The sequence below is a fragment of the Alternaria arborescens genome (assembly GCF_004154835.1).
Source record: "Alternaria arborescens strain FERA 675 chromosome Unknown contig_2, whole genome shotgun sequence".
Taxonomy (NCBI): domain Eukaryota; kingdom Fungi; phylum Ascomycota; class Dothideomycetes; order Pleosporales; family Pleosporaceae; genus Alternaria; species Alternaria arborescens.
Genome location: NW_021167857.1, coordinates 1,329,179 through 1,343,228, shown reverse-complemented (window position 1 = coordinate 1,343,228; position 14,050 = coordinate 1,329,179). Strand labels below are relative to the sequence as shown.

Below are 14,050 nucleotides of genomic sequence, written 5' to 3'. Positions count from 1 at the left end.
CCTCCGGAAACGTCGGACAAGCGGTCTTTGCTTGATAGGAAGATACGCGAAAGGAGTATTGAGAGGAGGAAGGGTTGTGACGTCGACATTCGTATGTCCTGTATAGGATTGTTTATAGCGCAAGTCATACGTTGCGGATATTGTTGGTAAACTGGTAGCTTCTAGACAAATTTTCAGGCTTTCGACGCACTTTTACTTCGTGATCCTGATACATCGTGGGATGTATTGCTTCTCAGTCCGCGTACAGTACTTTTAACAGGAAGGCTGTACACCGTTATCAGTTGGGTTCTTTCTTCTCTCCTTCAAGCAGTATCTCATGTCCATCTCCTTCCCGAACACCTTGTGCGAGTACCCACCCGGCGACGGCAACAGCAGCCATACACCACCAGGCTAGACCTATCATGCCCATGTCGAGACCTTTACCAAACACCCAAGAGAAGAGTATTGGTCCAATTGTCCGCGTGAGGCTGGATACCGACTGGCCTATGCCATGAACGGTCCCTAGGACGGACGGATGGGGGCTGACGTTGTTGATGAGAATGGCTGTGCAGGGCAACGCGAATGTGCGAGCGAGTACTTGTATGAACAAGGCGCACGTAATGGCGATCCAAATCCAAGGTCCACTTACGCCATCGGGTGGTGACGTCCAGCTGGGTACCAAGCTGAGGAAGGGAGCAATTGTATACATCAATGGAAAGAAAGCAAGGAAAACGCGGTAACACTTTGTTGTCCCTAGATGATGCGCCACTTTTGGGTATACCAAAAGCTGCAATGATATACCGATGACGCCAATGATAGCAAGTGCGATGCCGATGCGCGCTGGAGGCATGGCCAGACCTCCAGTAAAGTACAGACCATGAGGCACTAAGCCTGGAGGATATGGATTAGCTGGATCGAAGCGAGGTGTAGAAAGATGAATGGTCCAAAGGCCATTGAAAGTGCCTACATGCATGGCAAGAACGCCGTGCGCGAATAACGTCATGACGAGGTTTCGTGTCCATATGCGACGAAACGGTAACTGTTGCCGAACTATGTTGCTCGGCTTGTCAAAATTATCGAAACCTTCTGCATGTGTCGACGTTGGTGTGGGCTGTAGTTCAAAGTCATCTTCTGGAACGGCGCTGTACCCAGCCTCAGATGTGACTTTCTGACGAAAAACGACTCGACGTATCCATCGGCCAACGCGCAGACATGGATCCGGTTTATGTTTGGATAGCTCGCTCGTCTCTTCAAGGAAGAAAAGAACGGCCAAGGATGACAAGCACAGAAAGACGGCACTTGTAAGGTTCGGGAGTGCATAAGGATATCGTTTCATCCACTGCACCCCATCTTTGCCACCAAATGTTGAGTCGGGTCCGAAAAGCGCTGGGTAACTAGCAAACGGATCTGCAAGCACGCCACCTACTTCTTGTTAATACGAACTCATAAGGATATCGCTACGCGCGACTCACCTAGGATGGGTCCAACCAAAACACCGACGTTGAAGATCATGGGCAAGATCAGAAAAGCTCTACTCTGGTACTTTCTTTCCTTGATAATCTCACTAATCATGGTTCTCATAACTCCAACATTACCATTCAATATGCCTCCGAGGCACCTGAAAGTCACTGCCATGGTGAAGTTGCGCGAGAAGCCAAAGCCAATGATGCTTAGCATCGTACCAAGCAGTCCAAGATAAATGGTTCTTTTTCGGCCGCCGTACTCAGAGTCTGAAAAACGACCCCACAGCATGGCGGTCATAAACTGCGTCGCCGGAAATGCTGCGCCAATGACTCCCGCCTGATATGAGATAGTAGACTCTGGTAGCGATGGATCGAAGGATTGAAGTTGGTAGTAGAGATATGCGCCCAATGAGGTTTGCGTCAACGGTTCGGAGAGACGGGCAAGCATCAACACTAGGAGTTGATCTTTTCGGGGTAGCGCGCTCCATGTCACTGGCTGGTCCGCAGCCTTGGCTTGTTCAATGTCGTTGACGTTAGGGGCCGTTGCATCTGCCTGTGTCTCAAGTTGCAGGTCATGAGAAAGTCTTCTAGCCTTCCCATGCCCATCATTCCCATCAAATTCCGATTTGTTGGCGCTCACACTCGATGATTGAGATGTGGCAAGCCCAGGTTCGTAACCGGATTTCATTAGCTTAGAGGAAGTGCAAAGAGAGGGCCGCGTTGCAGAAAAAGAAAGACCTGCAACAGTTGGAGAGATGAATGAGCCATCATTATCGCTATGTGAAATCGTTATCTGCCACCGGAAACAAGACCATGCAACGGAAAACACTAGTGTAGCTGTCTCATTGGCGAACAGATGATGAAGAGTCAATCGGTCGGTCGCCTAAAAGAACATCGGACTTTAATGTTGCGTCGCCACTTGGCGGGGTACGCTCGGCTTATATAAGCCTACAACCGGAATCCTTATCACCAATTCTCTACGATTGAAGAGCCATGGCATTGGTAGTGCATGCGCCAAAACATACCCGAAGATACAAGCCTTCCATAGCGGGCTCGAGGAGAGAACCTCCGTAATCCTAATCTCTCGAGACTTTCCATTCTCGCTTGATCATAATTCGACGGGAGTCATGACTAGCAATAGATGCGCTCTCATTGTAGTGCCGCAAGTCGTCATTTGATGTCGCTTTCGATGCAGTCGGCTTATATCTTGTGTTCCATTGGACCTGGGCGACTCGTGGTTGCGAGTTTGTGGCATCAGACGGGGAACTTCTAACTCTAGACTTGGTCTTCGTGAACGATCGTAGCTCATAACTGCCCAATGTTCCACTCCCCCCGCCTGTTGTTGCTCCCTCCTGAACATATCCTAAGGAGGTACCCGCGGTCATGAATATCTCGGTGAACCCTTTGAGCAGCGGAGACGTTGCGGACATGAGGTTGTAGGAGAGAAGGACGCTTTGCCACGCGGCGGTCGGGACGATGCTCATGGCTGGCTGATGACTGTCGATGAACTTGGAGTGCGTGATCAGGTGCATGATGGCGAATACTATGTTTCTGTGAGACTTCAATGTCAGTATGGGTTCTTCGAAACTTTAAGGGTACAGTGACGGTACATACGGTATCCTGGTAGAGAAGGCTAACATAACGATGACTTTACGTTTGTTAGACATGAGAGAACCGTGGAAGCCCACCATCGGTATGATGATGATTACTGTCTCCGTAAAGACGTCGCCTGCACCAAGCACTTTTAGCCATGGAACCTAAGCAATAGGTCTGCGGTCAGCTCAGAAACTCTTTGTATACGTTCCGATATCGCCCACCCAGCATCAACATCGAGTGCAACGATTGATTGAGAGCAGAGCTATAGAAAGCTTCCGGGTGAAAAGCGGCTCCAGGACTTACTAAGCTAGTACAGTACCCCCCGCCAGGTCTTGGTACGATGTTTTCCACTGAACAGGCGACTGCGGATGCCACAACGCCGACAAAGCCCCATATCGCTACCACAATCATAGTAGCGACAGCCAAGAATGACACTTTTGAGTTTTGCGTAAACACGGCCCGAATCAGTATGAGGATGGAGCATTTCGACAGAGCAAGTGCGATGTATAACAAGATCTGGCTCGTAAAGAAGTACTAATAGCATCCGGAGGTTTTAGCGCATTCGACATGGCAGTTGTGTCTGCTTACCTGCTGCATTTTTGGTACCTCTGCATCATGAAGCAGAGCAAATGATTTTCCTAAACCATTATCGAGCGATGTGAACAGCGATCCCCACATGGTAAATCCAACAAGCTGCATATTAATTAGATCGAGTCAGATCCACATAGGAGCCGTTCGTGAGCTTCTAGCTACATACATGTGCAATCGTAACGACGATGTCATCAAGGGTATGCGCTCGCCATTTCGTAAATCCCAGACGAACTGCCAGAACCAGGACAGCGTAGATGAGTGATAGTATTGTGGCTATCCAGAGTGCCGCGCTGTGGTCGTTTGTCGTGATTCGCGCGAAGCGGTTTTCTGACTCCCTAGCAAGATGTAAGAAATCCGATGGAAACGCCATTTGTTGCGTAAGATCGACCTGTCGAGCAAAGCTCCCAGCGACCGTGACATGTGTTTTGTATCCGATACACGGCCACCTGGTTTGGGATTGATGGAGCACAGACGCTCAGAGGAAGATTATACTGTGTCGCTCATATCACTCCAACACGCTCAAGATTTCGAGGTGCAGGAGTAGACCTGGGTCAAAGTGTATGCGGCGATACTGCTCATCCTTGACGAACATGGCTGTCCCAGAATGATGGGCTTCCTAAACCGAGGCCTCTTGCATAAAATCACAAACGTCGGAATACGTCTATGTGGCTGAATTTCAGCAAGAAGGCACGGAGGATTCGTCCCGCGCGGACGTCACTACCGAAATCGACGAACAGTCTTGGTTTGAGCTCGTTGGACCATGGGTACTTTGGGATACCAGAAGCGAGCTGTGCTGCGCACTCAACTCTGCTTAAAAAGTACCTGGACAAGTCGCCAGTGGAGTTTCACATTGGCCAGAGTAGAATACAACCTACGAGAGCAGTCGACCGACATGCGTTCGCTTGGCAAATGCGGCACTTGTCGCGGGTGAAGTTATGTTGTGGTCTGGCCGCGTATGCCCCCCACGCGACTTGGCAGCTGTGCCGTGTCTTGACCGCTGCGGGCCCGGCTTCACTTCCCCCCTGACGCTAAAACCCTGAATCCTCTCTTTCCGCTCCCGTGCCCGCAGCGGCGCAGTCCGCCATTCCTCCCACCATCACAACGACTAAATCTTGTCCACCATTCATGACGCAAGCTGTCGTGCCGCAAGTTTCAGCCCCGAATCCTACTTTTTACTTGCGATGCATGACCGCACTCGCCACTATAACGTTCATATCGAGTCTTTTTCCGGATGCGCGACAGAGGCACAGTCCTGCAGCTATCCCATGCCTGGCTGATAACCGGCACATATGGTCTGAGATCATCGGAAGTTTTGCAGTTTCTTATGCTTCTTATTGGATTGTGCATACGCGAAGTGCGCCCGGGCCGTAGCCGTATGCAACCGTTTCCACTTCTGCGCGAGGCTGCAAGTGGATTGGAAGGATGAGTGTAAACCTTGCTATTCACCTTCCTGCCTTTGATCCTTCTCAACAGTTCCCACCAATTAACCTGTGCCAAATGCTTCCGAACGGCAAAGTCTATATGCATTCAGATGTACTTGATCACGTCTCCGCCATCCTTTGGATTGGATGACGAACCTCCATGCCATAGAATTTGAACGTACCCCAGCAGCCCTGAGTTTGTTCTTTTTCGCCATTGTACCCTTCCTTTGTGCTTTCTGTGCATTGCTTTTCGCACAAACATGGACGACAGCATTGCCAAGGGTCCTTCCCCGACCACAGATTTTCGTACCAGCATCGAGCTGGCGAACGCATATGCTGTGAGCGAGAAACATGGCACACATGGTGACGAGATGGATATGGATCGCATGGGCAAGCTGCAGGTGCTGAGGGTTAGTTTGAGTATGCTCCAATCGTTGCTGAAATGTACTTACAATATCATTAGCGGCAATTCAAGTTTTTGTCCATCTTCGGCTTCGCTGTAATCCTTGGCAACACCTGGGAATACTCATTGCTGTATGCTATCAGTACATCAAACATGGAAGTCTACTAACAATCGTTTCACTTTAGTGGCATCGGCATCTCCCTATTCAATGGAGGACCTGCTGGCGGCATCTGGATGCTTGTCGTAGTGTGCTTCGGCATGTTTTCAGTCACGCTCACGTTCGCGGAAATGGTGTCTATGTGAGTAGAAAAAGCGTGTAGTAGGATCAGCAGTGGCTCACAAATCTTCTAGGGCTCCAACAGCTGGTGGACAATATCACTGGGTTTCTGAATTTGCACCCAGACAGCATCAAAAGTTCCTCAGCTATGTCATCGGTATGTCTGCTCAAGATTACATCGCTATATGCCGTGGTCCTGACATTGTATTGTAGGATGGTTGTGTGTCATTGCCTGGCAAACAGGCATGGCTGGTACTGCTTTCGCGGTCGCCCAACAGCTCCAGGGCCTCATCGCTTTGAACATGCCAGACTACGCAATCCAGGGCTGGCATGGTACCTTGTTGTCAATCGCTATCGTGCTATGCTCCATCTTGGGCAACACCATACTGGTGAAGAAGCTTCCATTAATGGAAGGCCTTGCGCTCGTCCTACACGTATTCGGCTTCTTCGCCTTCCTCGTTGTACTTTGGGTAATGGGCCCACGCTCGAATGTACACGATACATGGACCAAATTTGAAGATCCTAGTGGCTGGGGCAATACCGGGCTCGCTACACTTGTCGGTGTACTAGGTCCTATTCTCTCTCTGGGGAGTGCCGATCTTGCTATTCACCTGGCGGAGGAAGTGGAAGAAGCGTCCTACAATATCCCGAGAGCCATGATTGCCACGTCAGCTGTCAACTATACGTTTGCCTTTGTGATGACTGTCACTGTATTCTCGACACTGGGAAACGATGTCATGGCCATCATGTCAACACCATTCGGCCAGCCTTGGATCCAGATCTTGATGAACGCAACCGAATCGAAAGTAGCGACGAACATATTGACAGTAGTTGTCTGTCTGTTGCTTCTGTTCGCTTCAGTCAACCAGGTCACGGCCGCTTCACGCCAGTTGTGGTCTTTCGCCCGCGACAAAGGACTGCCATTCTCAGGTTGGCTCTCCTACGTAGGTACCTATCATCTAGATGTTCGTTCAATTGCTAACCTTTGTATAGGTCCCCCAAGGATGGGACATCCCCTTGAATGCGGTGTTGTTCACGCTGATGTCTTCATCTCTATTGTGCCTCATCATCATTGGTTCATCCATCGCTTTCAACATCATCCTTTCGTTAGGAGGTGTTAGTCTTTCCGTCTCCAACATCATCGTTATCGGCTGCATGGTGAGAAAACGCGTGCGAGGAGAACCACTTCTACCTTCTCGATTCAGCCTGGGCAAATGGGGTCTCGCGGTCAACATCACATCGCTTTGCTACCTTTCGCTCACTGCTGTCTTAATTCTGTTCCCATCTGTACCGAACCCGGCACCGATCGACATGAACTGGGCAAGCCCTATCTTTGGATGCCTTGTTGTCTTTTCCATGATATACTACTTCATGTATGGAAGACATACTTTCGATGGACCAGTCGCGTACTGCAAGCAGCAGTGATCTATAGCGAAACAGCAATGGGAATTATGTACGGTACTGCCTTGACATTGGCACCCACACAAGTGCTTCGCTCTCCTCATCTTCATGTACATAGGCTCACTCCTTCGGCGTTGAAAAGAACCCATCATGTACATACTGGATGTCAAAGAATTCATGCTTTCAAAGCTATTCGCGCGCACTCGGGATTAGATCAGTTACCTACTTCCTTCTCCTCAAGGCTAAGCCTCAAAGATGACCTTACATAGCATCATAGGCACACAGGTGCGCGGTCAGAGCAGAAGCCTTTTACGATAGTCACCTCCAGGTCATGCACCCGACTGAACGGAAATCTTTACCTTTTCAATAGAATCCTATGTCACACCATTTGTATCTTGAAGCGTCCCGACAAGAATGCGTGCCAACAACGGTCCCAGGGAAGTCGTATCCAGATCTAATGCGATCAGAGGGAAGCCGTCGCGCAACTCGCGATCGGCCTCGTCCCAAGCGTCCTTCTCGTCCAAATTTTTATACTTCCAACCGCGGCCAAGATGGGTACCACGGCGAAGATTCCTGACGTGGGGATTTATCAATGCGGCAAAACACATGTTAGGTAGTCGCTCATCGGGGACGCTGCTCTGCTCAACATCGATGCACATAGAGTGCTTAAGCTCATGAAGAGGCACTACACTGCTACTCCAGCTGACATTGCCACTCCAGCTGACGTAGTAGCCTTCAGTGCCACGCTGAAGGTAATGAGATATGTCTTCCTCCTTGGGCGTGTGATATCCTCGATCTCCGTCGATAAGTTGCCAGATGAATCGTGGCTTGGGTTCGTCAGCAGAGAACAAGATGGCTCGATAGTGCCTTTCGCTCGGCCGTTGTTGAAAGTCCTTGAAGGTGCTGCAGAGGGTATGGTGTTGCGGCGCGTCATACGTCTGACATTCCACCAAGCAGTACTTGATGTTTTCGCACCATTTACAAGTGATGGCAGAATCCGAGGCGCCTACTGCACACCAATCGCTTGCGGTAGGTGAGATAGGATCGTTGATTGCGGGTGCCATGCTTTATCGCTGTTGATAGTACTTGGCAAGCTGACTTCCATATATACGTGAAGTCGATGCTTGCTACTCGTGTCGCCTGACAAATCGTGTGATGTCAGCAGAGTGTTGTCGATGCTTGTGTGTGATCTATTGATCTGAGGCGATAGGCGAAAGTCTCCAGAGTCTGTCATGAATTAGTGATAACGGCAGTGCACAATATCCTGCAAATGCAAGCAATCATATCTTGTGTCATCTCTCATTTCATCGTCAATAATACACTTAGCACCGCATCCCCATATCTACATGACGGGCTCTTCCTCTATCGACTATTCCTTCTTATTTCTTATCCTCAGGGGAGAAGTTGATAGAGATGCCGTTTACACAATGCCTCTCGTCCTTTGGGTTGCCGAATCTCTCGCCCTTGAAAATATGTCCCAAGTGACCTCCACAGTTGTTGCATACAATCTCCGTCCTCATCATGCCAAGACCAGGGTCAGGCTTCTGTCCGACAGCGCCTGGCACGGCATCCCAGAAGGCGGGCCATCCGCAGCCAGAGTCGAACTTGTGGTTTGCTTTGTACAGAGGCGCATCGCATCCGGTGCACGTGTAGACGCCGGCGTCAGGATAGTGCTTGTCGTATGTGCTGGAGCCGGGCATCTCAGTACCCTTCTTTCGGAGGATGCGGAATTGCTCTATGGTCAAGTCAGTAAGTGTGTGCTGATGCGAACGTTGACGTGGACGTACCAGGTGATAGCTGTGCTTGCCACTCGCCCTCGGGCTTCTGAACTGGGTAGTTTGTGTTGTCCGCCATACTGCTAGAAGATCCAAAAAGAGCACCCAAGAAGGGGATATTTGGCATCGAACGGTAGATGACTGCGCGCTGCGGTGAGTTGTAGATAGTGCGACCGAGATTGCTGGTAGGGTTCGATCGGATAAATGCGCTCGTTGTGTTTGTGACCGTGTGGAAGGCGCGGATGAATGTTGGGAAGGAAGGGAAGCGCATGTGGAGTTGTTTTATGTAAAGATGGCGAATGCTGATTTGGAACAAAGATTACTCTGCGACGACCCCAAGATGATGCTGAGGGGTGGCGGAGAGCTCCCGCGCCACCCAGGAGCTTTGACATTTGCCGATGGCGTCATGATTCTTGCGCACCATCAACACAACCTTCTCTTCAAAGTCAACTTATCGTGGCCTCACACTCGAGCTTCGTGTCGACGCGAAAATCGATTCTAATTGCCGGGTGAAGGTTGAAGTTGGGTCTGGCGACCTGCGACCCTGAACTGACCACGTACGGCCCGTGCCACCTACCACAAAGCAGCTCGCCTATCATCGTACACTTCTCTTGCATGTTCGGGTGCTCGGCACAGCCATATGACACGAGGTTCTTCTACATTGTGTTCATATTGATATCGAATGTAAGCCAAGGCTGACATCAAGGCGTCATGCTGTTCAGAGGTGACATCAATCACGAACATCGAGTTACTGATGTGTGAGCATTATCGGACCATTGTGTCTACATCTCGTGGAGAGAACACGTACCTTACGTCTCGTAGAGGCTGACGAAATACATATCTGCTGGTAATGAGATGGCCAAGGAGCACGCATCAGCTCCCACATCTTCAAGAGTAGTAAGGGAGGCAGATCTAGACTTGCCAGTAGATTACGACTCCAGATCTCCAAGCTGAGGTCGCTACAAATAGCGCATCAACCAGGTCGTAAAGTGCTGCGCGTCCACAAGCACGCCACACCGCGAGTGGCGTCTCAGCGTCTCAGCGTCTATTACGAGTGTGTCAGGGTACGAAAAGGATGGACGGTTGAGCTAGTTGTATTGATTTGGAACTTCTTACTGCGATGTCGCAGCTAAAATGGTGGAATGAAAACGCAGAGAGTTGTGAGTGAGACAAAAAGGTCTGGCTTTAGTGCATGAACCATGATGGCCGATAGTACATCATCGCCTCATCACATGCTGAACTTTGGCATTACTTCAATACCACAGAAACTGCGTTGCCTCTTATACACTTATCAGGTTCGAATCAGCCAAACCGGCCCTCGATGTCCCCCATAGGACCCATAGCCATCTCCACCGCCCTCTTGGTAGCTTCATCCAAATCTTCCTTCTCCAATGCCACCTTCTCGTTATCCAATTCGCGTCCTGTCTCGTAATTACCCCACTCACACGCAAATACCTCTGCATAAAGCGCCTTAGCAAACCCCAACATCTTCCCCTCCTTAAACTGCTTCTTACCATCTTCTAGCCTCTTCTCGACAGGTTCAAACCTGATCTTCCAGTCTTCATCCGTGGTACCCAGCACGCGATGCAAACTCTCCAAGATATCCCTTTGAGAGACCAGGAACGAAGAAATGGTCAACCCTTGATTCCTCCAAGTCTCCAATCCAACACCATCTGTCGTCGCATCTGCTTTGACAGGAAGCGACAACAAACCCGCAACAGCCCTCCCACAAGCATCCCACGTACTCATGCTAATCTTCTTCTCCCCCTGATCATACATTGTCACGCTCCTCTCCCTGATCCTGAATCCCAACCAGGGCTCCCCCATCGCCAGACTAAACTCATACCAGAAGCCACACACAAGCGCTACGTAGTCAGCACCTGGCGTCTTCTCGACATCCTCGATGAACCGCTCGAAATTGTTTAGCTCGTTGCGTCCCCTAAGCTTCCGATCGCCGATACCATAGCCGAAGTAGTTCGGCATGATCCAGCGTACCCCAGCTTTGGCTGCAGCGGCGACAATGCGCGGGTGCAGAGTGTCGGGAGAGCGGGCGCTGATGGTAATGATGAGGAATTCATGGCTGCTGAGCGCTTCTGTTAAGGCATTATCGTCGTCGTAGTCGACTTTGGTGACGGTAAGGTTGTCGTTGGTGGGAAAGGCGGCGTCGCTCGAGAGGCGGGTCAGGACTGTGACTTGATGCTTCAAGGTACCAAGCAGGTGGGTGAGGATATGGGAGCCGACTTGTCCGGAGCCCTGTCGATCTTGTTAGTACGCAATATGATGTAGAGAAGAGAGGTAGCGGACGCCGATGAGAGCGACTTTGCGGATGTAGTCTGGTTGCTGCGTATTGGCTGACATGGCTGCTGGAGTATAATGGTTTCACTAGAAGCTGGTGTTTATAAGAAATGCCAAAGTTTCGATGCGCAATATCGCTTGGTGCTATCTGCTGATTCCTACTCTTGTTTGATACCATGATACACTGACTAGTCCTCATATTTATACTCCTGTACGTCTACTTTGAATGACTGACTTTCGTCACCTCCCCTGTCGGATCTGAAAGGACGCTAACCTCACGTCGTATACAGAACGCTAGAGACAAGCCACGGTTCGCCTGATTGATGTTTCACAACAGCATGTCTGACTAAGTCCGCTTAACGCCGTCATTGCAACAGCGATACAATGCAGTATAACTAGAAAGTTCGGAGATTCGGTAGTGACCATCCACCGACCTACTCTTTATTCAAACTACAGTCTTACACTAACATCTTCCCATTGTTCAACATCCGTCTAGTAGCTACCAATCACGTTCTCAATCTCGATACTCGGCTGGATATACGGCTTAACCTTCGTCCGCACCATGGTCCTTTGCTCAAACGCATATGCGAACCCAATCAAACTCTCCTCACTCCACAGCGCACCGGCAAAAGAGATACCAAATGGAATGTTCGGTGCCGTAGCGTTCAAATCACCTCGCTGGTTTGTGACAACCGTCGTGTTGGACGGAAGCGCACCAAGTGGGATGGTGACCACGGGTCCACCGATGATGGCGGAGATACCAGAGGCATAGTCCGAGGGAACGACGACAGCATCGAGGTTGTATGTTGAGAGTGCGCCAAGGAGACCACCTTCACCACCGAGGTAATAATCTTGTTGCAAAGCATTCCAGAACTCGATGTCGGTGTTGGAGAAATTCTGCGATTGGGCAATTGAGCTGTCAAAATCCGCTGTGTCTCTGTCTGGGTAGTCCTCGGCAGGAAAGTGCTGTGTGAAATTGCGAACGTCCTCCAGATCTTGGACGTCGTTGGGGTTGTATGTAAGTTGCGAGAGGTAGTGCGCTAGGTTGGGGACGAAGTCACCGTCGAGAACGATACCTTCAGCGTTGGATTCCAGATACTGTTCCCAGGCTGTATAGTTGGTGTTATCGACAATGATTGCGCCAGCAGAGCGAAGAACGTCGAGAGCGGCTTCGAAAGCAGCATACAGGGGTGCCGAAGAGCTGTCGGGCGTGCCAATAGCGTTACGCGGTACTCCGATACGCTTTCCTTCCAAAGCATCCAGGGTACAGGCAGCAACGTAGTCAGGCTTGGTCACATTTGTAGTGTTGCTCGCCCACGGAATAGCTAGCGTATAGTTATCGGCACTGTCAGGTCCAGAGATGGCTTGAAGGATATACGCCGCATCTTTGACCGTGCGAGTCATCGGTCCAACGGTATCTTGATGCTCAGAAATAGGAATGACCAGAGCTCGACTTGTGAGACCAACAGTTGGCTTGATACCAACAACGTTGTTGAGTTGACTGGGCGAGATGATGGAGCCGTCTGTTTCCGAACCAAGAGTACCAAAGGCAAGTCCAAGACTGGCTGCGACACCACTACCACTGCTACTGCCACTGGGGTCTTGACCTGGATAGTACGCGCCGTACGTCTGACCACCTCGAGCAGACCATCCATTTGAAGAGTTTGAGGAACGATAGTTGGCCCACTGGGAGAGGTTGGTCTTGCCAAGAATGATGGCACCAGCTTCCCTGAGTTTGGCAGCGATCGTAGAATCGCGTGGAACTTTAGCGCCCATCAGCGACCAAGATCCGGCAGTGTTGTTCATCTCATCATCAGTTGCGATGTTATCCTTGATAAGAATTGGGAGGCCATGGAGAGGGCTATTTCGATTAGCTGCAGCTCAAGTACTCCACAGAAGACGACGAACCCTCGAAGCTTTCCACAGGCGCGCTCTTCATCTAGTTCCTTCGCGATAGTCCAAGCATCCGGGTTGATTTCCAACACCATGTGAAGCGTCTTGTTGACTTCGATGATGCGTCCAACATAAGCCTACGTTATGTCAGCGACTGATTCCAAGGAATACCCATGCTTGTACAAATTGTGGGCAACATACTTGAACTAGATCCAAGCTTGTGAAAGCTCCAGCCTCAAGGCCAGCAACCAACTCATCTCCCGTAGCATCCAACAGCAAAGGAAGATCGGTTGTGGTGTTGTACTGCGCATAAACAACCGTCGTCAGTGGCGCAAAAGCCACCAAGACCTTAGTCAAGAACCACGCCGAAACCATGGTGGCGATCGCAACGGCTACCGTTCGGTAAGAAAGTGATGCTTGGATACGAGGTCGAACAGAAGTTGCTTTACGACTGTGTACAATGTCATGTTTCTTATACTCATGCTTCCCGTGTCGACCCGACAAAGACTGCCGTTGTTCATCCATGTCAGACTAGGGTTATGCTGCGCGCGCGTCTTCCCCGCGGCGCAAATTCGATCCTGGTAGTATATCGATCTGCATGATAAGAAGTACAGCGCTGGCGTACCGAATTTCAGTGTGCGTTAACTGTCGCGTGGTAACGGTCGGTATGCAGGTACTATTCATCTGATCGAGTTGCATACCCTGGTACCTGATCAGCGTAGTACATGGGTGTCATCTGAATAGACATGTCCACATTGCCGAAAACTCCTATTCGAATATTTAGTCGTGTCTCATGTTCTTGGAAATGGACATAAGAGCCTATTGTTGAGGCTGGGAAAGTGCAGCTGCGATTGCGGCAGCTGTAGATGTAGATCTTGGACGAGAAAGGAAGGTGCTAAGAGAGCGAATCGTGAGATCGAAGGCTTGACAAGTGTGCCCGCGGGCGTCCAACGGGC

The 14,050-nt window shown here is 50.2% G+C and overlaps 7 protein-coding genes across 7 annotated transcripts; 1 reads left to right on the top strand and 6 right to left on the bottom strand.

Moving 5' to 3' along the window:
- Positions 1–277: 277 nt before the first annotated feature.
- Positions 278–2,130, bottom strand: AA0111_g1302 (hypothetical protein; the record flags this gene model as incomplete). Its single annotated transcript, XM_028646947.1, has 2 exons — positions 278–1,401; positions 1,452–2,130. The coding sequence occupies 2 exons, from the start codon at positions 2,128–2,130 to the stop codon at positions 278–280; spliced, it is 1,803 nt and encodes a 600-aa protein (XP_028511363.1).
- Positions 2,131–2,518: 388 nt separating this feature from the next.
- Positions 2,519–2,974, bottom strand: AA0111_g1301 (hypothetical protein; the record flags this gene model as incomplete). The annotated part of the gene is made up of 1 exon (XM_028646946.1): positions 2,519–2,974. One exon carries the CDS (start codon positions 2,972–2,974, stop codon positions 2,519–2,521), a length of 456 nt encoding a protein of 151 aa, XP_028511366.1.
- Positions 2,975–5,310: 2,336 nt separating this feature from the next.
- AA0111_g1300 (hypothetical protein) lies at positions 5,311–7,155 on the top strand (the record flags this gene model as incomplete). Its single annotated transcript, XM_028646945.1, has 6 exons — positions 5,311–5,460; positions 5,514–5,584; positions 5,639–5,752; positions 5,805–5,887; positions 5,944–6,674; positions 6,724–7,155. 6 exons carry the CDS (start codon positions 5,311–5,313, stop codon positions 7,153–7,155), a joined length of 1,581 nt encoding a protein of 526 aa, XP_028511365.1.
- Positions 7,156–7,505: 350 nt separating this feature from the next.
- On the bottom strand, positions 7,506–8,195 carry AA0111_g1299 (hypothetical protein; the record flags this gene model as incomplete). The annotated part of the gene is made up of 1 exon (XM_028646942.1): positions 7,506–8,195. The coding sequence occupies one exon, from the start codon at positions 8,193–8,195 to the stop codon at positions 7,506–7,508; it is 690 nt and encodes a 229-aa protein (XP_028511422.1).
- Positions 8,196–8,510: 315 nt separating this feature from the next.
- AA0111_g1298 (hypothetical protein) lies at positions 8,511–9,177 on the bottom strand (the record flags this gene model as incomplete). The annotated part of the gene is made up of 2 exons (XM_028646941.1): positions 8,511–8,866; positions 8,919–9,177. The coding sequence occupies 2 exons, from the start codon at positions 9,175–9,177 to the stop codon at positions 8,511–8,513; spliced, it is 615 nt and encodes a 204-aa protein (XP_028511421.1).
- Positions 9,178–10,208: 1,031 nt separating this feature from the next.
- AA0111_g1297 (hypothetical protein) lies at positions 10,209–11,264 on the bottom strand (the record flags this gene model as incomplete). The annotated part of the gene is made up of 2 exons (XM_028646940.1): positions 10,209–11,159; positions 11,211–11,264. 2 exons carry the CDS (start codon positions 11,262–11,264, stop codon positions 10,209–10,211), a joined length of 1,005 nt encoding a protein of 334 aa, XP_028511583.1.
- A 429-nt stretch (positions 11,265–11,693) lies between these two features.
- On the bottom strand, positions 11,694–13,469 carry AA0111_g1296 (putative amidase; the record flags this gene model as incomplete). Its single annotated transcript, XM_028646939.1, has 3 exons — positions 11,694–13,062; positions 13,110–13,231; positions 13,296–13,469. The coding sequence occupies 3 exons, from the start codon at positions 13,467–13,469 to the stop codon at positions 11,694–11,696; spliced, it is 1,665 nt and encodes a 554-aa protein (XP_028511582.1).
- Positions 13,470–14,050: the final 581 nt, after the last annotated feature.